The sequence below is a fragment of the Netta rufina genome (genome assembly GCF_964035555.1).
Source record: "Netta rufina genome assembly, chromosome: 1".
NCBI classification, from domain to species: domain Eukaryota; kingdom Metazoa; phylum Chordata; class Aves; order Anseriformes; family Anatidae; genus Netta; species Netta rufina.
This window is the reverse complement of record NC_140123.1, coordinates 63,338,380-63,357,553: the sequence shown is the minus strand read 5'-3', so window position 1 is coordinate 63,357,553 and position 19,174 is coordinate 63,338,380. Positions and strand designations below refer to the sequence as shown.

The window sequence follows — 19,174 nt, the reverse complement described above, 5'->3', positions numbered from 1 at the left end:
GCCAGCGGCTGTTCCCAGGCCTGAAACTTGATCATGTAGCCCAATAACTTGCTAGAATTGGGCCTGCGATAACTTTGGCCTAGGCAAGCTATCACTCTTCCAAAACAATTTCTGGGCCTGGTTTGACATCAGTGTGGGCCAAGAACCATTCCCAATAAGCAATTTGGACACTGCCATGCTGTTTGTGACTCTAAGAGACTTTAACAGTAAGGACGTGGGCTTTACCACACCAGTTGGCCTGGGGACCACAAAATGCTCCCAGGCACATTTGAAAGACTAATATAAAGAAAACTGATGAGTCCGAAATCAGACTGAGGTTTTTAGTGGTTCATTAACTTGAAGTTTCTTATTTTCTATTTGTTCCTAATACATATTTTTTGCAGGTCCTTTTTATCCACAGCACAGCTAGCAGCGAACAGGAGAGGGAGCTGCCAAGATTTTTCAAGTTTTATCCTAAGCACAAACCAAAACGCAGTTCTTCAGTGCCAGCTCAGCCCTGTGCCAGCAGCTGGGTGTTCTGGAGATTATCACTCCCTTCAGGATCAGGCTCTCCGCAAGCTTTATGGAAGCAGACTTGTAAATATGAACAAACAGATGTTACTAGCAACCAGCTCTTATGCTTTTCTGGAGAGCAAGATGGAGCATAAGTATCTGTCCGCCTCACACTGCCTCTCTGTAGAACTATTTCCTAGTCTTTCAACAACATTCTCAACGAGATGGGTGTCTTCTGAGTAGGACCATGGCTAGAAGATCCCAAGGATTCCCATGAATGATCAGTGTAAGTATCTTTGTGCTTTCATTCATTAATAAAATATTTTTTGCGTATTTTTGAAACATTATGACTAGCTTCCATACAGGCTGTGACAAGGTGGACATTAAGGAACATCTTACGACAGCGAGAGGGTATCATCCACAAGAAACAAAACATCTTATAGGTGCTCCTGAGCCTTGCAACTCACACACAACACATACAATTACACCTCCTGAAATAAGACACAAGTTTTTTTTTCACTGTTGTTTTCAGCTTTTACTAATTGGCAGCTAAATATGCAGTTCGTTTTTCAGTTTCTGAAGCAGAAGAGGCGTTCAGAAAACAACTTATCTTGCATAATTTCACTATTTTAAGAGAAGGACAGAAATAATAACCCTCTCCCCACCAGACTCTCCAATTCCAAATATTAAATTCACATCAGCTGATAGAAAACAAACTAATTACAATAACCTTTTTAAACCAGTTAGCTTCTTATAGACCTGTATCCTCTCTTCTGGTTGAAAAAAAATGTGCCCCTTCAGTGCTGGGGATGCTAAGGGGGCTGGTTCTTGAACCAGCTACAGCATCTCCATCTCTCTCACATCCACTAAAAAAATCAAAACACATAATAAATTGGCTGTAAGCATGTACAAACCCCCAGGTTTAAAAAAAAAAAAAAAAAAAAAAAAAAGAACCCTGAAAGGAAATCTAGATGCTATTAAACAAAGCTTTGAGCACTATGGAAAGATGTCTGAAAGACAGCAACTGTAAAGAAAATTTTGTACCTTTGTTTACTTTTTTTTTTTTTTTTTTTTTTTTTTTTAATGAAAGGAAGTAAATTGGGAAAGTACAACCAATTATGGGAAACAAATGAACTCTATATTTCCTACCTGTTTCATATTTTGACTATGCATTGTGAGTCTCTCCTAGAGTTATTAACAGCTTTTGTTTTCATTGCCACCAAGCTCATCATCAGCTTTTGAATCCAAATGTCAGTGTAATTTTACTTCATCAAGTGGGACTCCCAATCTTGCCATTTCTGCATTTCAGCAGTTCTCCTCCCCTGTGATATCAATGCTTGCTTCCTGTTTTTTCTTCTCTGTTTTGTCCTCTTGGGAGCATCACCTTGACTAACAACATAGGAAGTCCCAGGCTGTCAAGGAGTACACAGTGCACACTGGCTGGGATTTGGAAGGGTGAGCACAGAGACAAAGCGCCAGCTATTTCTGGGCTCCCACAGACTGACTTCCGTGCACCAGCCTAGCCCTGAGGTTATGCTACTGCCCAAGGGCTGCAATGGACTGGAGCATCAGGAACAAAAGGTTTTCCTTCTGTCCAGACTGTACCACTACTGTAACAAGACATTTGTGATCTCCTAGTGCAAATAACACATTCCCAGTTTTGTTCAATGCTTTGGATGCAGTCAGGTCAGTATTTGTTGAAATACTTTGAGTGATGCCATGCCACGATGGCAATGCTGTGAGCTTCACTGCAGACTGCACTCACCACTTACTCTGTCTCGTGCTTCTCTGTCTGCCTTGCATGAACTTAACTTAGGAGCTAAGCTTCTTCCAGAAATGCTGAGCTCCAGTCTAGGGTCCTTGCCTGTCTCGTCTGCTATTCAGAAATAATCCAACTCCAGTGCTGAAAATAGGAAAAGCAGCTGGCATGGCTGAAACACTTCTTTACTCTCACAAACTAGATTTATTTCATGCTGTGCTTTCCAGGGGCTCTTTTTAGCGTTTCTATTTAATTTGAAAGACTAGATGCTACAGAATTCTCTTCTCTTAATGCCGAGGAGCACTAGATATTCACATTCAGCTCTTTCAAACCAGCAAGCACTCAGAATACCTATATACCATCATGGTTGAAAATACACATACGTGGATCTATCTCACTTTGGTTTTCCTCCGTGATTTTTGTTCCACTTTAAATGCTTTGTACTGGTAGCCTCAGTTGCACTGTTTTTTATTTGTGAAAGTTTCTGGGCTGGCAGTACTGCTGCAGTTGAATAAATAGCCTTCAGATGCTGGAGCTGATCCACTGCTACATGATGTGCACAGACAGGTCTGCTCCATATGGATACAGTTCTGTTAGGAGGGGTTAAATCCTCTCCAAATAGTTTTTGTTGTTTTGTTGCTGTGTTGTTTTAATGATTTTCAATACAAGTAAGAGAAGCAAGAGCTGACATCCCTGCACATCACTGTGGAGGTTCAGCAGCTCAGGTGCTGGTGCATGTCAGTGGTGGCAGGCAGAAAAGAGGTGTGTGCAAACCCGTGTGTCATCACAGGTAGTTGCTCTGGCTGTGCTGGAGAGCTGGGGCAACACAAGACTCCAAGGAGGAAGATGACTCCTACCTTACTACGTCAGATCTGTGATAAATCCAAGCCTGACACTAGAATACGGCTGCTTTTCTGTAGTCGTGTTGTATCTAATGTGCCTCAGGATGAGGCTGCAGACCTTCCAATGATACCTGCAAGAGCTCCTTTGCACAGTTAAAAACTTAGATTTACCAATGGCTTTCGCACAAGTTTCTAATGATGCAATTAGCTGATATTATTCAAAGCTGTAATTTTAGTTATTGCTTGATGGGGTTAGATATTTAATTACTTGTTATAGCTGATTACTTACATTGATTACATTACCTCAATTATAGGGTTTGTAATGTGAACTGATTGTTCTGCCTTGATTAAAATGATGTTGTGTCATATAAGTAATTAACTTTTCCACAAGAAAGCAAGGGCTGTTTATTCTGCTTCTGGTAACGTAACTCAGATATGTGAAATACAACTCATCTCCTTCCCTTTCCTTTAAAGCTTTTAGTATATATAACAAATATCTGAATCTTTAAGTATACTACTGCGGGAAATGGCATTTTGCCAGACACTAACCTTTACACATCTGAAATACCGAATATCTTGCTGACTGAAACGTAGCGTTTTTTACATTTATAATGCTTTTTTGGATTTTTTATTATTTTATTTTTTTTTTACTTTAAAGAGAAGGAAAAGAGGCTGTATTAAATGCACTATTTGAGCAGTGTATATACCGAATATACACATATTCAAATAAAATATTTGAGGCTTAATCAATGGTGCATAGGAACACTGTTGCTTTTAATTTTCAGGGCATGGCACACCACTGATAGGGACCCCTAAATAACCCCATTATAATCTAAGTAATCTAATAACAAATTTGTGTCTATGGGTGTTTATGCCCAGCAATTTGCCATCAAAGCTCCCTCTCATCTCTATAAAGGGAAGTCCCCCTGCTGGCACTCATCACAGCACACAAGGGGCCAGGCTGAAAGGGTCCACCCAAATGGATGGGACTGCAGGACCAGGTCCCAAAATTTAAGAAAGTAAAAAGTCCATGCAAGAAGCCCCAGGAGGAATAGAAAGACAGAAGTTACAAAATCAAGATGGTCTAAACAATTAGTGTGAAATGGTTCATGCATACCCTGATTGTTCAGGCACGATGAGCCTATCTCCATGGGCTTGTCATTTTGAAGCTTGCATGCACTTCAGAAGATCTGAGATGTTCAAATACATGGTGCTCAGTGCTCGAGGCAAAAAACCCTACTGGATATAGTGGTAAATGAGAGCATGGAGAGAACTGCACTGGGGCATACACACAAGGAGATTACAGGCAGGTTCTGTAAAATTTTTTTAGAGCTATGATAGTTTTGAAGCATCATACGCATATAGATAAGCAAATTTTTTTAAACTTGAATTTCTCATATAAGACTAAATAAATGTATTAGAAGTGTGAACTTTCATAACTCACAATCTTGGTGTGACAGAGCAAAACTACAGAATACCTGGAAACCTGGTTATCAACACAGCTCGACAATCATCCACCCACAGAGAACAATTCCTGCTACATGATATGATTATTCATATTAATCATGGTTTCTTCTTAAAAATGAAACAAATAAAACCTCTGGCCTTTTGAAACCTTTTGCAAGGGCAATATGCAGCATACACTTAAATACCCTAAATTTTTACTCCAGTAGAATTTAAGGACTTCTACGTGCTTTGCTTTGCTAATTCAGATCAATGTGAATAAATGGCACATTTTACTTTGTTCACTCCACTAGTTTTTGCACAGAGCAACCTAAAGCACTGATCTTCTTTTGACAAACGACTGGAAAAAAAATGCCAAGTATTATTGTTCCAGTCTGAACTCTGCAGGTGGTTACTACCTCTCCCCTCTATCCCCTCTATGTATCTTTCTAGCAGCTTTACTTTTTTTTATTATTATTATTTTTTTTTTTTTCCCTAGAATAGAAACATCTGCTGATAGTCTAGAAACATTTTTTGAGAATAAGAAACAATGAAGGGAATTCTCTTTTGCTGGCAGCCCATAAGAGTGAAGTAGATGATGCTTTTCAGAGCAGACTGCAAACCCTTTGCCCCAGGCACCACCTTTCGTAGGACTGAATTGTAATTAACCTGCTTTGTATGCCTTGCATAAATTCCAGCATGGCTACTGCTTTATAAGGAAGGTTAAAGATGGAAGTAGAGAGTAAATCTCCCTTGATTCAAGCTGTTGATTCTACTTTACTAAACAAATTCCACCCAGAATTGAATTTTGGATGTCTAGGAGACAAGGAGCACTTTACAGATGCAGAAGACTATAACCTATGGAAACAAGAATACGAGCGTCATGTTAAACATGGATCAAATCCTGCTCACTTCCCCCTGTTTTTGCAGTGTAATTATTTGTGTAGAATGTTTAAATGTGGGCTGTTAGATCTCAAGAAGGGGAGGCAATGAGCAAGGTCTGTGTCCACTGTGGGCTAGAAGAAGCTGCACTAGTCCTTGTTTTCCTCAATAGTGAAGGCTTTTGTCCTGTTCTGTGGTGCAGAAGATGAAGAGCTGGGAGGCCTGAGGGAGCTTGCTCTCTGGTCCTGTCCTGGGGCTGCAGAAAAGAAGGAGGAGACCACACTGTAGATCTAGAGAGATGCTGCTAGGAAAGGGACCAGGAATCTCTCTTTTTTTCCATCCCATTGACAGGAGAATTGCTCTTTGGCATCCAAACACAATGTATGTGCTGGCTAATGGTTCAGACGTTTGTATGTGGTTGACACAGTGCCAACTGTTCTCCCTCAGGAAAACAAGTCACAGCAGGGAGGAAAATGTGATTCTTAAGAATTTGCAACTCAGCTAAACTTGAAAGGAATTTCAGGGAAAAAAAGAAAAAAGAGCTGTATAACCAGAGGGCTTTATCCCTGCCAATATGAGAGGCTCTGCAAACTAGAGGGAGTTCTCCAAAGAAAGGCTTGTAATTATTTTTCTTGCTGAAAAATATCTGGCAACCAAATTAAAGTACCCTACCAGCTCCTCTGTAATATCAATGTATTCAGGCTGTATGCATGTTACTTACCTGACCAAAAATGGAGGAACATCAGACTGCAGATTCTTGAGAAAAATACCCTGAAGCCTTCCCCTGTCCCTTATACAGTGTAAGCTCTTTGTGTTCTAGCCTAGAAAATATTCGCTGGATGACAGTTTGGCTGACAAGCCCTTGTATGCATCCAACGTACTCCTCATTGGGTTGTCTTGTGTGTTATCTGATACCTGAGGAATGGTGATTTTAGCAGAGATACTACTTCAGTTACAGTCATGTCAAAGATTATGTTTCCTTTGCAGATTTGAAATCCAGAAAACCTGAATCAGAAATTCTGACCAGTGCTTTCAGCTGTTTTTAATCTGTGAACCCTGAAGTATCTTTCACCAAGGAGCAGGTCCTGGCAACAAGAGTTTTTACCTGACCATAAAAATACTCCACAGGACCCTTCTTTTAAGACCTTGCTCTAGAATGACCTTCTGAAAGAGTAATTTTGCTCCAAGATGTCTGCATCAAGTTAATAAATTCTGGAAAAATTTCATGAGATCATGTAAAAAGAAACTTGGGATTTAAAGACATCATTGATCAAGAAACATACATACCCTTGACAAAGCTGTTTCCATAGTTTACTACCATCCAACCAGTGTCTACTTCATGGTTTCAATCTGTTTAACTCTGATTTCAGCTCCATGCACTTAATTGTGCTTTTGTGTGAGACTAAAGAGCCCTCTGCTATCAGATAACCTTTGATTATATAGATACCATATAGAGGCCAAGACCAATCTGAACTCCTTCCAAGATAATGCCTTTTGTGACACACAGAGAAACACAAGAGCTGGAGTCAGCAATCTAGCAATACTCCCACAGGCTATACTAATATTGCCAAACAAAATCCAGGGACTGATTTTTTGGTCCTGAGTTCAAATAGCCCCATCCACACTGCTCACTCCCATGCAGCTTAGCATTACCCCTCTAGAGCAGATTTGTTTTCAAGAGAGCTTGGGGGGGTGGTCTGAAACAGAGCTGCAGTGGCAGCAAGCCATTAGACAGGGTTTTAGTGCTTCAATTTATTCCATAGACATGGCTACTAATAACTCACAAAATACCTGTCTTTATAGGTAACTCAGCTTCCTCTTGCAGTACAACACCACCCTGGGAGACGACTTTGCATTTAGATTCTTTACCAAATTGAAGTCTAAACCTTCCTTAGACCTACTGCTTTCCACTTTTCCTGTGGCTGCATCCTCGAGCTAGATGTTCTTTTTCTTTGCTTTGATCATTGTGTGTTGACTGAAAATATTTGCTAAGAAAAAAGGCATCCCAAAAAGCCTTCTTTCCCAGGAAAGTTCTTCTGACACACTAACCTACAAGAGCACCAGTGTAACTGTGGTTGCTGTGGGGGAGATCTTTACCTGAAAGGAACTGGTTTTGCTTGTTGAGTATGTGCCAGAGCAGACAGCAATGTAGGAATTCCAGGCTCTGCTATGGCTGGAAGGGTACAAACAACTGTAGATATCTGTAACTCAGGCCAGGGCTCTTCAGATTAGGTTGGTGACCTATCCAGCATGAGGAGCTCTACCATCTGAATTGTGATGTTCAAACAAGAGTATTTGTCCTTTGATTTAAGGCATATTCAATCGAATTTTGATGCATGAACATAACTGTTACACCAATGTGGTCATCTTACAGTACAACAGAGAAGCCTTGGAAGAATGGCTCAAGGTGGCTGCAAGAGTCCTCCTTTGCTCCAATCTCTAACTTAAGTCCATAAGAAAGAATAAATTTCCCCTTATAATTAATTGGTACTACAGGAACACAGTCAGTGCTTTCCAGCTCAATGTCAGATGCAAGGTCTGATACTGAAGTGAATAAATACTGTGGGGTAGTTGACCATTGGCTTCAAAATGTGCAGAATACAAACTTAAGCACTTCGTATTTAAGAAGTTAATCAATACAATATTTTTTACCTTGGTAGACCACCAATGTAAACATCTGTACTGAACTAGTGCTGGTTTTCAGTTAGAAATTATTAGAGCTCACTCCACTAAAAAAAAACAACACACCTCTATGGTATATTCTATTCTATGCTCTTATATTAATGAGTCATACAGGATGGAAATGGAATTAAAAGTAATTAGCTGTAATTTTGCCTCATGTAGCAGCATGGAGAAAGTAAAATGCATTTAGTGTTCTTCTCCAGAGAAGCTAGCTAACTTAATTGCGATAAGAAATTACTTATTCTTTGAGTTGAGCTTTCTACCGCCAGTTGTCAAGGTAACAACTTCATTAGACATGAAATACAGCTATTTGTTTGTTGTTTGTTGTTGTTGTTGTTTTTCTTTAAATGAAAGGTCAACAGAGTCGTTCAGAACATTTTGGATAGCTTTTTAAGAGATCTGCAGAACCTGGCTTGAAGCTTGCAAGGCATTGGTGTAGGCGTGCAGGTAAGGCGTGTTGCAAGCCGAGTTTCTGCAATCTGCACAAGAAACTTCAAAGATGAGGAAAAGACTGAAATTCTTGGCCGTTGTACGTACAGCCACCAGATGGTGCCATCAATTCTTGAGTGCACACACGCAGCATCAGCCTTGTCTGTCGGGAAGCAGCAGGGAACCAGTAGTTTGGTGCTGTGCAGGCATCCCTGCCTGGGCTTCTGCTTTAGACTCATGGAATAGCCTGAGTTGGAATGGACCCACAAGGACCATTGAGTCCAGCTCCTGGCTCCACACAGGACCACCCAAAAATCAAACCATATTTCTGAGAGTGCTGTCCAACGCTTATTGAACTCAAAAAAGCAGAAATCATCAGATCTTTATGTAATTTCAGACTGTACTTCTTTGACTAACTAATGTCCCGAGCAGAGACCTCCCAGTGTTTGATTTTCAGTCACCACTGGATTCATTACTTCCAACTTGGTTGTACGCTGGATTTAAGCTGAACCAAATGAACACTACAGCCAGAAGACCTGGTCCTGTCCTCCCTCCATTCTCAGCTTTGCCTTCCAACCCTTACCTTGGGTTGCCACTGACTGCTGTGGGTCTGCCTGACAAACTGGATGGAGGGCCCATCCAAATGAGCCAACCTAGCAGGACAAACACACATGGTGAGTCTTCTCTTCAGGCAGGCTCCTAAGTTTTAGTACAGGAGGAGAGGCAGAAACATGAAAGCAGGGAGAGGTGGATGCATCTTTTTTACAGCTACCTTACTTAAAATCTCACAATTTTTTTGACCTCAGACAGCTAACCTGAGCTACAGTACTCGGTAATCCATAAAACACTGAATAGGCTGATGTTGCAGCCAGGCAATCTAGTCTCACTGCCACCCATTGTCCTCCATGGCTGTGATGATTCAGTCTAAAGCCATAAAATGCCACGTAACAGTATTTTACGCATGCTTCCTGTGAGAAAATAGCAATGCCCATCTCCCTGATATGGGTATGTGGCTGTAGTGCAGAAAGCAGAGAGAACATACTGGCCAGCAGCAATGTGTGTATGTCCAGACCCCACAGCTAGAGCTCAGCAGTCCCAGGCAGCCCATGTTCTGACCCACAGGGGTGTGTGTAGACATCAGGACTGTCACACTGTGACTGCCAACAATTCAAAGCAGAGGGATGTAGGCTGCCTGGCTCCAGAAGGGCAGCCAGTGCCCCCAGGGGAAAAAGGGTTCTGCTTGCAGTGTTTCAGCCAGAACTGGGAGTTATGGTGCAAAATAGCCCTGATCTAAATCCTTTGGGCGAGCTGAAGGAACTGAAATCCACATCAGTCAAACACTACATTTTGCTGGGGCTGGCTGGGCCTGTAGTTTTATAACACAGTTATTTATTCATTAGCTGGGGCCTGCCATATTGCTATTACTTAGTATGGCAGATTTTGAGCCCTGCCCACCAGAGGTCAACTCATGTTAGCATCACCCAGATGAAAGACTCCGTTTTTCCACTCTCAGGTGTCTAAGCTTCCTATAAAGTGAGTTTACATAAAGCCAGTTTTACTAAATAGCAATCTGAGTTAACATGCATAAGGGTAAGACAAATATCTCAGGTTTAGTTTCTAAACCCCCAAATCTATACTCAGCTGATAGGCTTCTGCAGTGCACTAATTTAAGCTACGCTTAAATCATTTGGGTAAAGATCCCACATGAGAACTATGTATTTTAGCCTCCTCTGGTTCAGCTGCAGGCCCAGGGCTTAGTTATCTTGGTATGTTCCATTTTAACTAATTCCTTAAACCACCCCTATCAAGAGGAAGAAGCCAGATCAGCCAAAAATAAAATGAAAAAAATGAGGAGCTGAAGTGGTTTTGCAGAAAGGGAGAGGAATCTAAGGGATAGTTTAGCACTGCATGGTTTAATGTACATTTTAGATGTCATGACAGACAAGCAACTCAGCCTTTCCACAGCACCCTCAACCTTACTTATACATGTATCCCTCGAATATCTACATGAGTTTTGTTAACTTCAGTGGAAGAGAATGACACCTATGATAAAAGTAATGCTGGCACATAAAGTCAGAAAGAGTGCAAGAAGGGAGCCCAGGACTGGAGCCTACCTCTTTTTCTGTTCCAATTCTTGCACATTTGAAGTGTTGAGAACAGCTTGTGAGAATCTGCTATTGTAAATCAAAATCCAATGTGTTGTCTCTGTTTCTAGGCAAGACTGGAATTTAAACCTTTGCTTGAAATGAGTGATGTAATTCCTGAGGCACCTAACAGCCTCTTCTCTATATACTTGCAGTCACATCAAAATGCTTCGGCTAGACAAGATTACTCATCGTGTGTATTTACAGTATACAATTTCAAAGCCACTGCAACATACTTTTTTATCCTAGAGTCGCTAAAATTGAGGCCTTGCCTCCTTTGGAACAGCTACTGTTAACAGAATTCCTTATCCTACATCATCAAAAAACTGCAGGTGGTCTCTCATTTCTCCACCATTTCACTACTGTGATCCAGAGAAGTCAAGCAAGAATTAAAAAAACTCCCCAGACCTCCAAAATCAAACCATTCATTTGTGTTTGTGTTTTTCAGTGAAGATCAGCAAATCTCCACTGATCTTGGGCAGAATAATTCTATGGATAAGGATTTTCTATTTTATCCTTTCTCTGGTCCAGTTTTCCTAACTTTTCACTTTCCATCACTTTCCCAGTTTCTTATTTATGAAGGCTTAAGAAAATTCTTTAATGGATTAGGGTCTATCTATGTGAAAAGTTCTGAAATCACATAACAATATAGCAAGATGTTCTTCTCTTCAGGCTCTTACAACATAATTTCCCTCCAGACAGCCCACTTCAGGTTTCACTCCTGATATGGCACCTTACTGTAGTGTTTCCTCAAATTTCTGGTAATAATGTAATGAAACTATACTATGTCGTTGGTGTCCTATAAAAACTGAGCTGAAGTGCATCTGATTATGCTACCAATTTGTCACATTCACTACCAAAAGCCGTAAGCAGATTATAACCACTCGAAGAGTCACCATCCATTACACTATTTAAACAAGCATTCAAAGATGTGTCCATCCAACCCACCCAGATAAGAAATACAGAGGCTGATGTTAGAAGGCCCCTGAAATAATGACTATTGCAGAGGAACACCCTGGAAGCACTACTAAGACATTTAACAATACAGTTGTTGGCCAAGGTTTTTACTGGACCTTACAGCTTTCTGTAACAGAGAAGCCCAGCTCCAATAACAAAGGGACAGGGCAGTGCATATGTGCAGCAGCTCTGAGCTGTAGTTTTTTGCTGTTCCTTCACTGCACCACATAAAACCAGACTCTTAAAAATCACACTCTTTTAAAAATCACTTTCTTTTAAAGCCGTTCATGCCTGACTATAAACCACATTAAAACAGAACTTCAGCTAAGAGGATGTAGCAGTAATTAATGACAAGGTACACGAGGGTCATTTTCAAAGACTTAAGCTTTATAAACAGAGAAAAATAAGTCAATTTGATGATTAAAAGAAAGCCAAAAATGGTAATGAGATTCCAATTAATATAGCATCCAAATCTCTTTACTCCTTTCTGCTGGTGATAAATTGAGAAGAGAAATCTAACCTTTAAAAATAGCTGAACCTGAACCTAAAATCCCTCACTATATTTTGTCAGTTTTTGTATACCGCCAATGTAAAATCCTGCATCTGAGCTGGAATAACTCCAGGCAACAGCTCAGGCTGGCTAGGTAGCAACTCAGCAAAACAAGGTCTGAGGTTCCTATGGAGAAGCTGAACAAACGCTGGCAAGGGCAACCCTGCAAGCAGTTATGGCCAGCCGTGTAGTGTGCTGCACTAGCAAAAGCATCACCTTCAGGCTGGAGGAAGTAATTACTCCTTTTTGATGGAAAGTCATGGGTCCACATCTGAGTAGGGTGTCCAGTTTTAATCCCTCTCCCATATAAGAAAGACAGGCACCAGTTGCAGCTCAGACCAACGGAGCATCAGTAGATGATGAGGGGACTGGAGGATGGGATGTGGCAGGACAGTATGAAGGCTTGTTCAGAGAAAAGAAAGAAAGGCTTCGGGGGATATTTGTTGCTGTACTGAGCTACCTGAAGAATTGTTACACAGAAGACAGAACCAAAGAAGTGTGTAAAGAAGGATAATGGCAACTATCCTAAGTTGCAATGCCACTGGTACATTTTCTGGTGTTCTCACTGGTGCTATCCTAAGGTATCCTTCATGTAAGGTATCCTTCACTTCTGCTGTTTTTTGTTTTGTTTTTAAGTAAATCTCCTCAAATACATCTGCCCTGATGTGGTCTGTGAATTCAATTGAACAAGATCAAAAAGCAATTTTAATAGTCAAGAAGAGAGGATTTCCCCTGTCTGAGTCCCAGGTTTCACCTAGAGCTTTCAGGCACATCGGAGTCTCTTTTTATCTCATGCTTCAGGAAAATGTGACTGGCCATGTGTCAGTATTGATATTCCTTGATTCCCAGCTTAGTGTGTAAAAAGATGATACAAAGCATTTGTCTCCACAGCTTAAAATGTCTGATTATGGTTTTGCTACCTGTCATCTTCCTGATCTCCTCAGGAAGCTCTTGCAGGCAATTTCCTCACTTCATAACTGTATTTCTTGCTGATGGCTACTTTAGGACCTGTCTGGAGGATAACTGCAAAGTTAAGGATTGTGTGGCAATGGTCAAGTCTTGCAGTCATGGGCAGGAAGGCAGCAGATACTGCAGGGAATGTGCATGTGAGGTGGGACAGGGGGTGTCCCTGTGTGGTGACAGGAGGTTGCTGAGTCACCTCCATTAGCTGTGGCACAGCCAAGTCACTCATCTGCTAAATATCAAAATGCCTCAAGCAAACACTAATGCAGATAATGGGTTACTGTGATCACCATATTTTTCTGAAATAACATCAGTGCACATTAATTCTAACTTTGATTTGTTTCATTTGATTCTGGCCTTTTTTTTCTTTTTCTTTTTTTTTTTTTTTTTGAAAAGCGCAGCTGTAGGGACCAAGGGTGAGATTAACTTCACACAATAAATTACATCTGCATTATTTTTTAAATTAGCTACTGCTATTTTAAATCAAGCTACTTTTCTCTCTCAGTGTTTTTAATTTTATAAGTGCTGTGCTCCAGAGCTTTCTATTCAGCAAAGTGGTTTTAAATGAGTCTTAAATAATTTAAATATTTCTTTTCTGAAATACGTTCCTTTCCAGGAAGATTTTTTGTCAGTTTTATGCCTTCTTGAGAAGAAAATAAAACAGAGGAAGTATATTCTTATTCCATCCACGGTGTTACAAGAGCAGGAGAAAATGTGCAACAGTAATAGTCTCCCATTTGACAGCAGACACACACTGAGAAAAATCTGTAACAACATGATTTGTCTTCTTAGCACCCCTCCTAGATCAAATGAAGTTAAAAATAAAGTGAAAAAGGGGAGACATTTCTTATTCCAAATTGATGTGAAGGAGGATGTTGTATTTGTTGGACATCTGAAGACCAGCACTTCAGCTAGCACTCCCCCATCCAGGAGGAAAGGGACCTGGTGCCTTGGTGTCAGCACCACGATATAAATACAGATCAAATATAAACAGGTGGAAATGGATTTATGTGAAGCATGTCACGGCATGACTGCACCACTCCATGTCACTGGATTGTACATCTCCAGCACACTAAGGAGTGCCTGGGCAGCGACCAGCCCCTTCCAGTCTCCAACTCCGCAGAGGCGACCCAACCATGCCCACTCACTGACTTAACCAGATACAGAACTGCCCCCAGGACTGCAGGATGACTTCTTGTTGCACCACTGCGATGACTTTGTGCCTTGTTGTTCCCCTGCAATGACTCTCTGGCCCATATTCTTCCTGGACAGCAGTTCGCTGCAATGAACTGAATCTCTTTTAGTCCATAATGCCACAACAAGGGCATGTCATGACAGAATAATATTCAAATACAATATTGCTGTTTGATTTAGATAGGAAGGAATGCCTAAGTAACACATGTGAAAGGAACTGAAAGCCAAAAAAAGTGAAAACTGACACACGAAATGCCTAGGAAGACAAAAGGACTGATGTCTGTCTCAGTGTTTGAGATTCAGCACATACCCTGTCCTCCAACAGAGGAGCTCACCTCCCAGAAGGCGATGGCACATCTAACCTCAGCATAATGGGGTTGTGGCTGTATAATTGCACCACAGTGATAAGGGCAGAGTGGTCATGGTGCCAGCAAGATGGCAGCACACCACAGGGAGGTCACGGGGCTCCCTGCACCACCCCGGCTCCTGGGCTGATGGCGAGCAGAGCTGTTAATACAACCTCCTCCCTGCTCTTAGTGTAGATCATGTGCTATACTGTACCCAAGGATGACTACAAATCACATTACGCTTATATTCAGAATGGCATTGATTTTCTGAAAGCCCTGCAAAGGAATCAAGGGAGATCAAGAAGCTACCACACCATAAAACTTGGTAGAAATACAAGTAAAACCACTAAAAGCGTCAAAGTGGTGCTGAATAGTAGCTAATCTTATCATGTTAACGAGTCTGAGGTAAACTATAGCATTACGAGCCAACGGTCATTGAAAGAATAACCTGTCCCCTCGGGAAACATGAGATTCAGAGATCTTTCTCAGAAAACTCAAGTTGTTAACATTTCTCTTCCTCTTCTAAACTATGAATGCTTTCTAATGATCACACCAAAGCAGGACAAAACTAAGCATGATTCCTGGAAAATCAAGAGTTGGAAACGATATTTGAAAAAAATGGCAATGGTTTCCTGGGCCACAACAACTCAATTTTTGGCAGCAGGATATCTGAATAAGAATCTGCTCCCTTCCTCTTTTAAGTACCTCCCATGGAAAGGTTCCCTGGGTTTATACTTCCATCCTAATCAGAGACAAAGTTATACCAGGTGTCATCCAATGCAACAAAAATGCAAACCCGAGTAAAAGCAGGCCACGTCAGCATCTGACAGTGTCTGTTTAGCACAAAACATGATTGCAGTGTTTATTCAAGCTCATATTGCACAATCCACTTGTTTATACCAATAGATGTCTCCTCCCTTATGCAATGCACATGGGGTTTTCAAGCCCACATTTTGTTTAAAATCTTCTTCAGTAACATTAAAATAAAAACTGGCTTACAGCTTTATTCTCCAAGTGATCCAGAGCTTAAATATTCTGATGCATTTGAAAATTATGTATAGTTCTACTGATGCCAGTGGTGTTATGCTACTGCTTCATGAACATAAGCAGAAAGATGATCAAGACCATGGTATTTTATGGCAGTGAGGGGATCATGTACCATACTTGCTGTGCTAAGTAGCATACTGCATCTGAGTCCTAGTGCCTATTGAAACATACAGCTAATTATTTCCTGAGGTTTTCTGAAATCAAAGCTCTACTGAAAGGTTGGTTTAAGACTGATTTTAGGTGTTCTATTGCAAAAGATAGAAGAGCAAAAAATAAAATAAAAAAAAGTCTAATGTGTAAACTGGCATGTACAAATGACTCCACATTCCAGTCTGTCTTGTCCCTAGATTGACCCTTTTTGCTTAATATTTTAATTTGAACTCTGTGAGCAGAAATATATATATACATATATATATTTGTTCTAAGTTTGTGTAGCGCTTACACAAGAAGGTCAGGAGAAAGACTCCTAGACTCACAGATGGTAAAGAACTACTAGTAACACTGCTACTGCAGTACTGCAAATGTCTATAAATGTCCTTCTGAGGCAAAGATGGCAATAGATTTGGAGAAAGACACACTGGAAATACTCATTGCTCTAATTAAATAACCCATCCTTTGATGGCGGGCAGATGGTGAAGTCTGAGTTGTTCGTAACTCAGTGGTTACCCCTTCATGCTACTTCTAACCAAAGCCTGTCACTTCCTCTGCTGCCTGTGCTCCAACAAAATGTTCCCTTTGTACTGTTGCAATCCACTTCTCTGCTACAGATCCCAAGGGGACTTCTGGTGCTCATCACTGCTCGATGCATTCTAAATTCTGACCATGCTCACAAATCCTATGTGCAAAAGGAAATAAAAGCTGGTGGTGATCAAAGTGTCTTCCCTTTATGCATTTTAGCACACCTGTCATTACATCATTTTACATCACATCAGTCTTTGGAGCTCCCTGAGGGATGAATAAGCAGTTGGCACCATCTCTGGGCACTCGCATGATGGGCTTTCCTGTTGATCTTTTGCCAAAAGACATTTCTCCAACAAAGAGAACCATCAAGAAATAATATGCTGCTAGACATAAAACAGAAGAAAATGCTTTCCTGCCAGAAATGACATAAGTAATCAAACATGAAAGATGACAGAAGATCGCTGTACTTACTATGTGTCGTGCTGCAAACACTCCATCAACTATTGCACAACAGAATGCTGCCACCACGCCAAAGCTGATAAATACAATGGAGGCTACCAACTGAGAAGAGAAAAGCAGAGTGAGTAATGTTTTCAATATAATTCTTTAAGTAAAACAATCGTAGTATTTTTTCCAGTATTTTTAAATGACATTTTCTCTTGCTGTAATGCGTGTCATATCAGCATGGCAGGCTGCCAGATACACAGCATTAAAAAAAAAAACAGAAATTCTTGTCACTGAGTTGACTTAAAATCAAGTCTACTAGAAAAGCTTAAATCTTTCTTAAGAAAATTAGGTCAGTTGTAAGAGTTATTAAATTCAATGGTGATTTCTTCTAAATCAACTTATTTAATAAAACAGAAGTGGTGTCCACAGGGAGCATGGCAAAAAGCCATGTTCCTGTTGGCTCACATCAGTCTCTACACTGGTAGCAACTCACGCATACTGATAAAGGCACTGTAATAAGTTAATACCTAGCCTGGGCACTCTCAGAAAACTCTTCTCATCCCACATAATTTATGACACCTTGAGCTGCAGCAAAGGTAGCTTAAAGCAGAGACTCATAGAAGTGGTACCCCTGGAAGGGCTGGGGCTCTCAGCCTGCCTCTCGGTGGCAGGGTGGGTAATGCAAAGGCCAGCAGAGCTCAGCTCATGTCACAGCTACAGCACAAACACCACACTGTCTCTGTTAGCTTACCATCCAGCTTTGCTCAATAAGTATTATTAATTCTATATCAACAGCACTTTGGAAGGCAAAACTCTTGGCCTCGCCCTTACCAACAGTCAATAGGTTTGTGGCTTGCCAGTGCTTCATCGTGTGTGCCTTCAGAGACTAACCAGAGTGCTGTTAGCACACACTTTTGATGGCACTGGATCCTTTTGAGGGCATATTTGAAGGATACAATGCTGTGAGTGAAGTAAGAGGAGGTGGGTCCTGAAAAAGAAATGCCTGACAGGGCACTCTCACCTGGTACTCATTTCCCCAGTGCTATCTGATCAGAAGGATTACTTCATTCCTTCCTCCCTCCGATTAATGGGTTAGTGACTATGAGGACTCTGCACCTTGGCTTTGGACCATTGACACCTGTAGGAAGTATGAGGAACCTAACATGCACTCTCTGGCTATATTTTTAATATAATATTCCTTTCTCATATTCCTGGCATTGTTGTTGCAAAGTCACAAGAAGAACCCTCAGAAGCAACCTATATGATAGCTCAAGTCTAATTTACCACAGTATTAAGTTACAGTTAATAATTGCAATAGATTAAAAAATTCCTTTGAAAATTTACAGAACAGTGACCTTAATTTTTAGATAATTGATAGAAGAGCACACTTACTGAGGGTTTCAGCTTAGAATTTGTTACTTACCAGTCATTAACTGCTCCTTCACAACATTTATTCCAGAAGTGCCCAGGTACAGATTACCAAAATCACAGCCATATAGTCCACATATCCCCTCTGCATATACAAAACCCATATCTGCATTGCCTATGTACTGTTTTTACATGCCTAAAACATGTAAGATACCACAAAATGATGTAAAAAAAAAAAAAGAAATGGACTCTTTTGCTAATGTAATGCTAAGAAGATTATAAAGTCAACAACGTCAATAGGGGACAGGGCACTCATGACTTGCTCAGGAAAATGCATATTGGGCAAGTAAGAAATTAGAACCATCAAATCCTATAATCACTTAGGTTGGAAAAGACCTCTAAGATCAAGTCCAACTGTTAACATAGCACTGCCAAGTCTACCATTAAGCCATATCCCTAAGCACCACTTTTATATGTCTTTTAAGTAACATCATAACTGTCTGTTCTGCTCAGCTGTTAACAATAGCTTTGTAAGCAAGTCACAGAATCCCAGAATCATCTAGTTTGGAAGAGACCTCCAAGATCACCGAGTCCAACCTCTGACCTAACACTAACCAGTCCTCCACTAAACCATATCACTGAGCTCTACATCTAGATGTCTTTTCAAGACCTCCAGGGATGGTGACTCAACCATTTCCCTGGGCAGCCCATTCCAATGCCTAACAACCCTTTCGGTAAAGAAGTTTTGTAGTACTGCATGGGGTTGTTGTGCCCCAAGTGCAGGACCCAGCACTTAGCCTTGTTGGCTAAATTACAACCTTTGAAGCCCATAGCATTGGACATACGGGTCAAAGCAATATCGAACATTTGGAAATATGAGCTTTTAGTGAATCAGCAAAAAGTACAACTTAAAAGCAGAAGTCCAAACTAGAATCACATCTTTCAAA

At 40.8% G+C, this 19,174-nt stretch overlaps 1 protein-coding gene across 1 annotated transcript in view; it reads right to left on the bottom strand.

Moving 5' to 3' along the window:
• TMEM255B (transmembrane protein 255B) overlaps positions 1–19,174 on the bottom strand; it is a gene marked incomplete at both ends in the record, with an annotated part of 64,035 nt that overhangs the window by 21,350 nt on the left and 23,511 nt on the right. Inside the window, one exon of the mRNA XM_084293333.1 lies at positions 16,884–16,973. Coding sequence (XP_084149459.1) covers positions 16,884–16,973 — 90 coding nt within the window. The remainder of the gene's footprint in view (positions 1–16,883; positions 16,974–19,174) is intronic.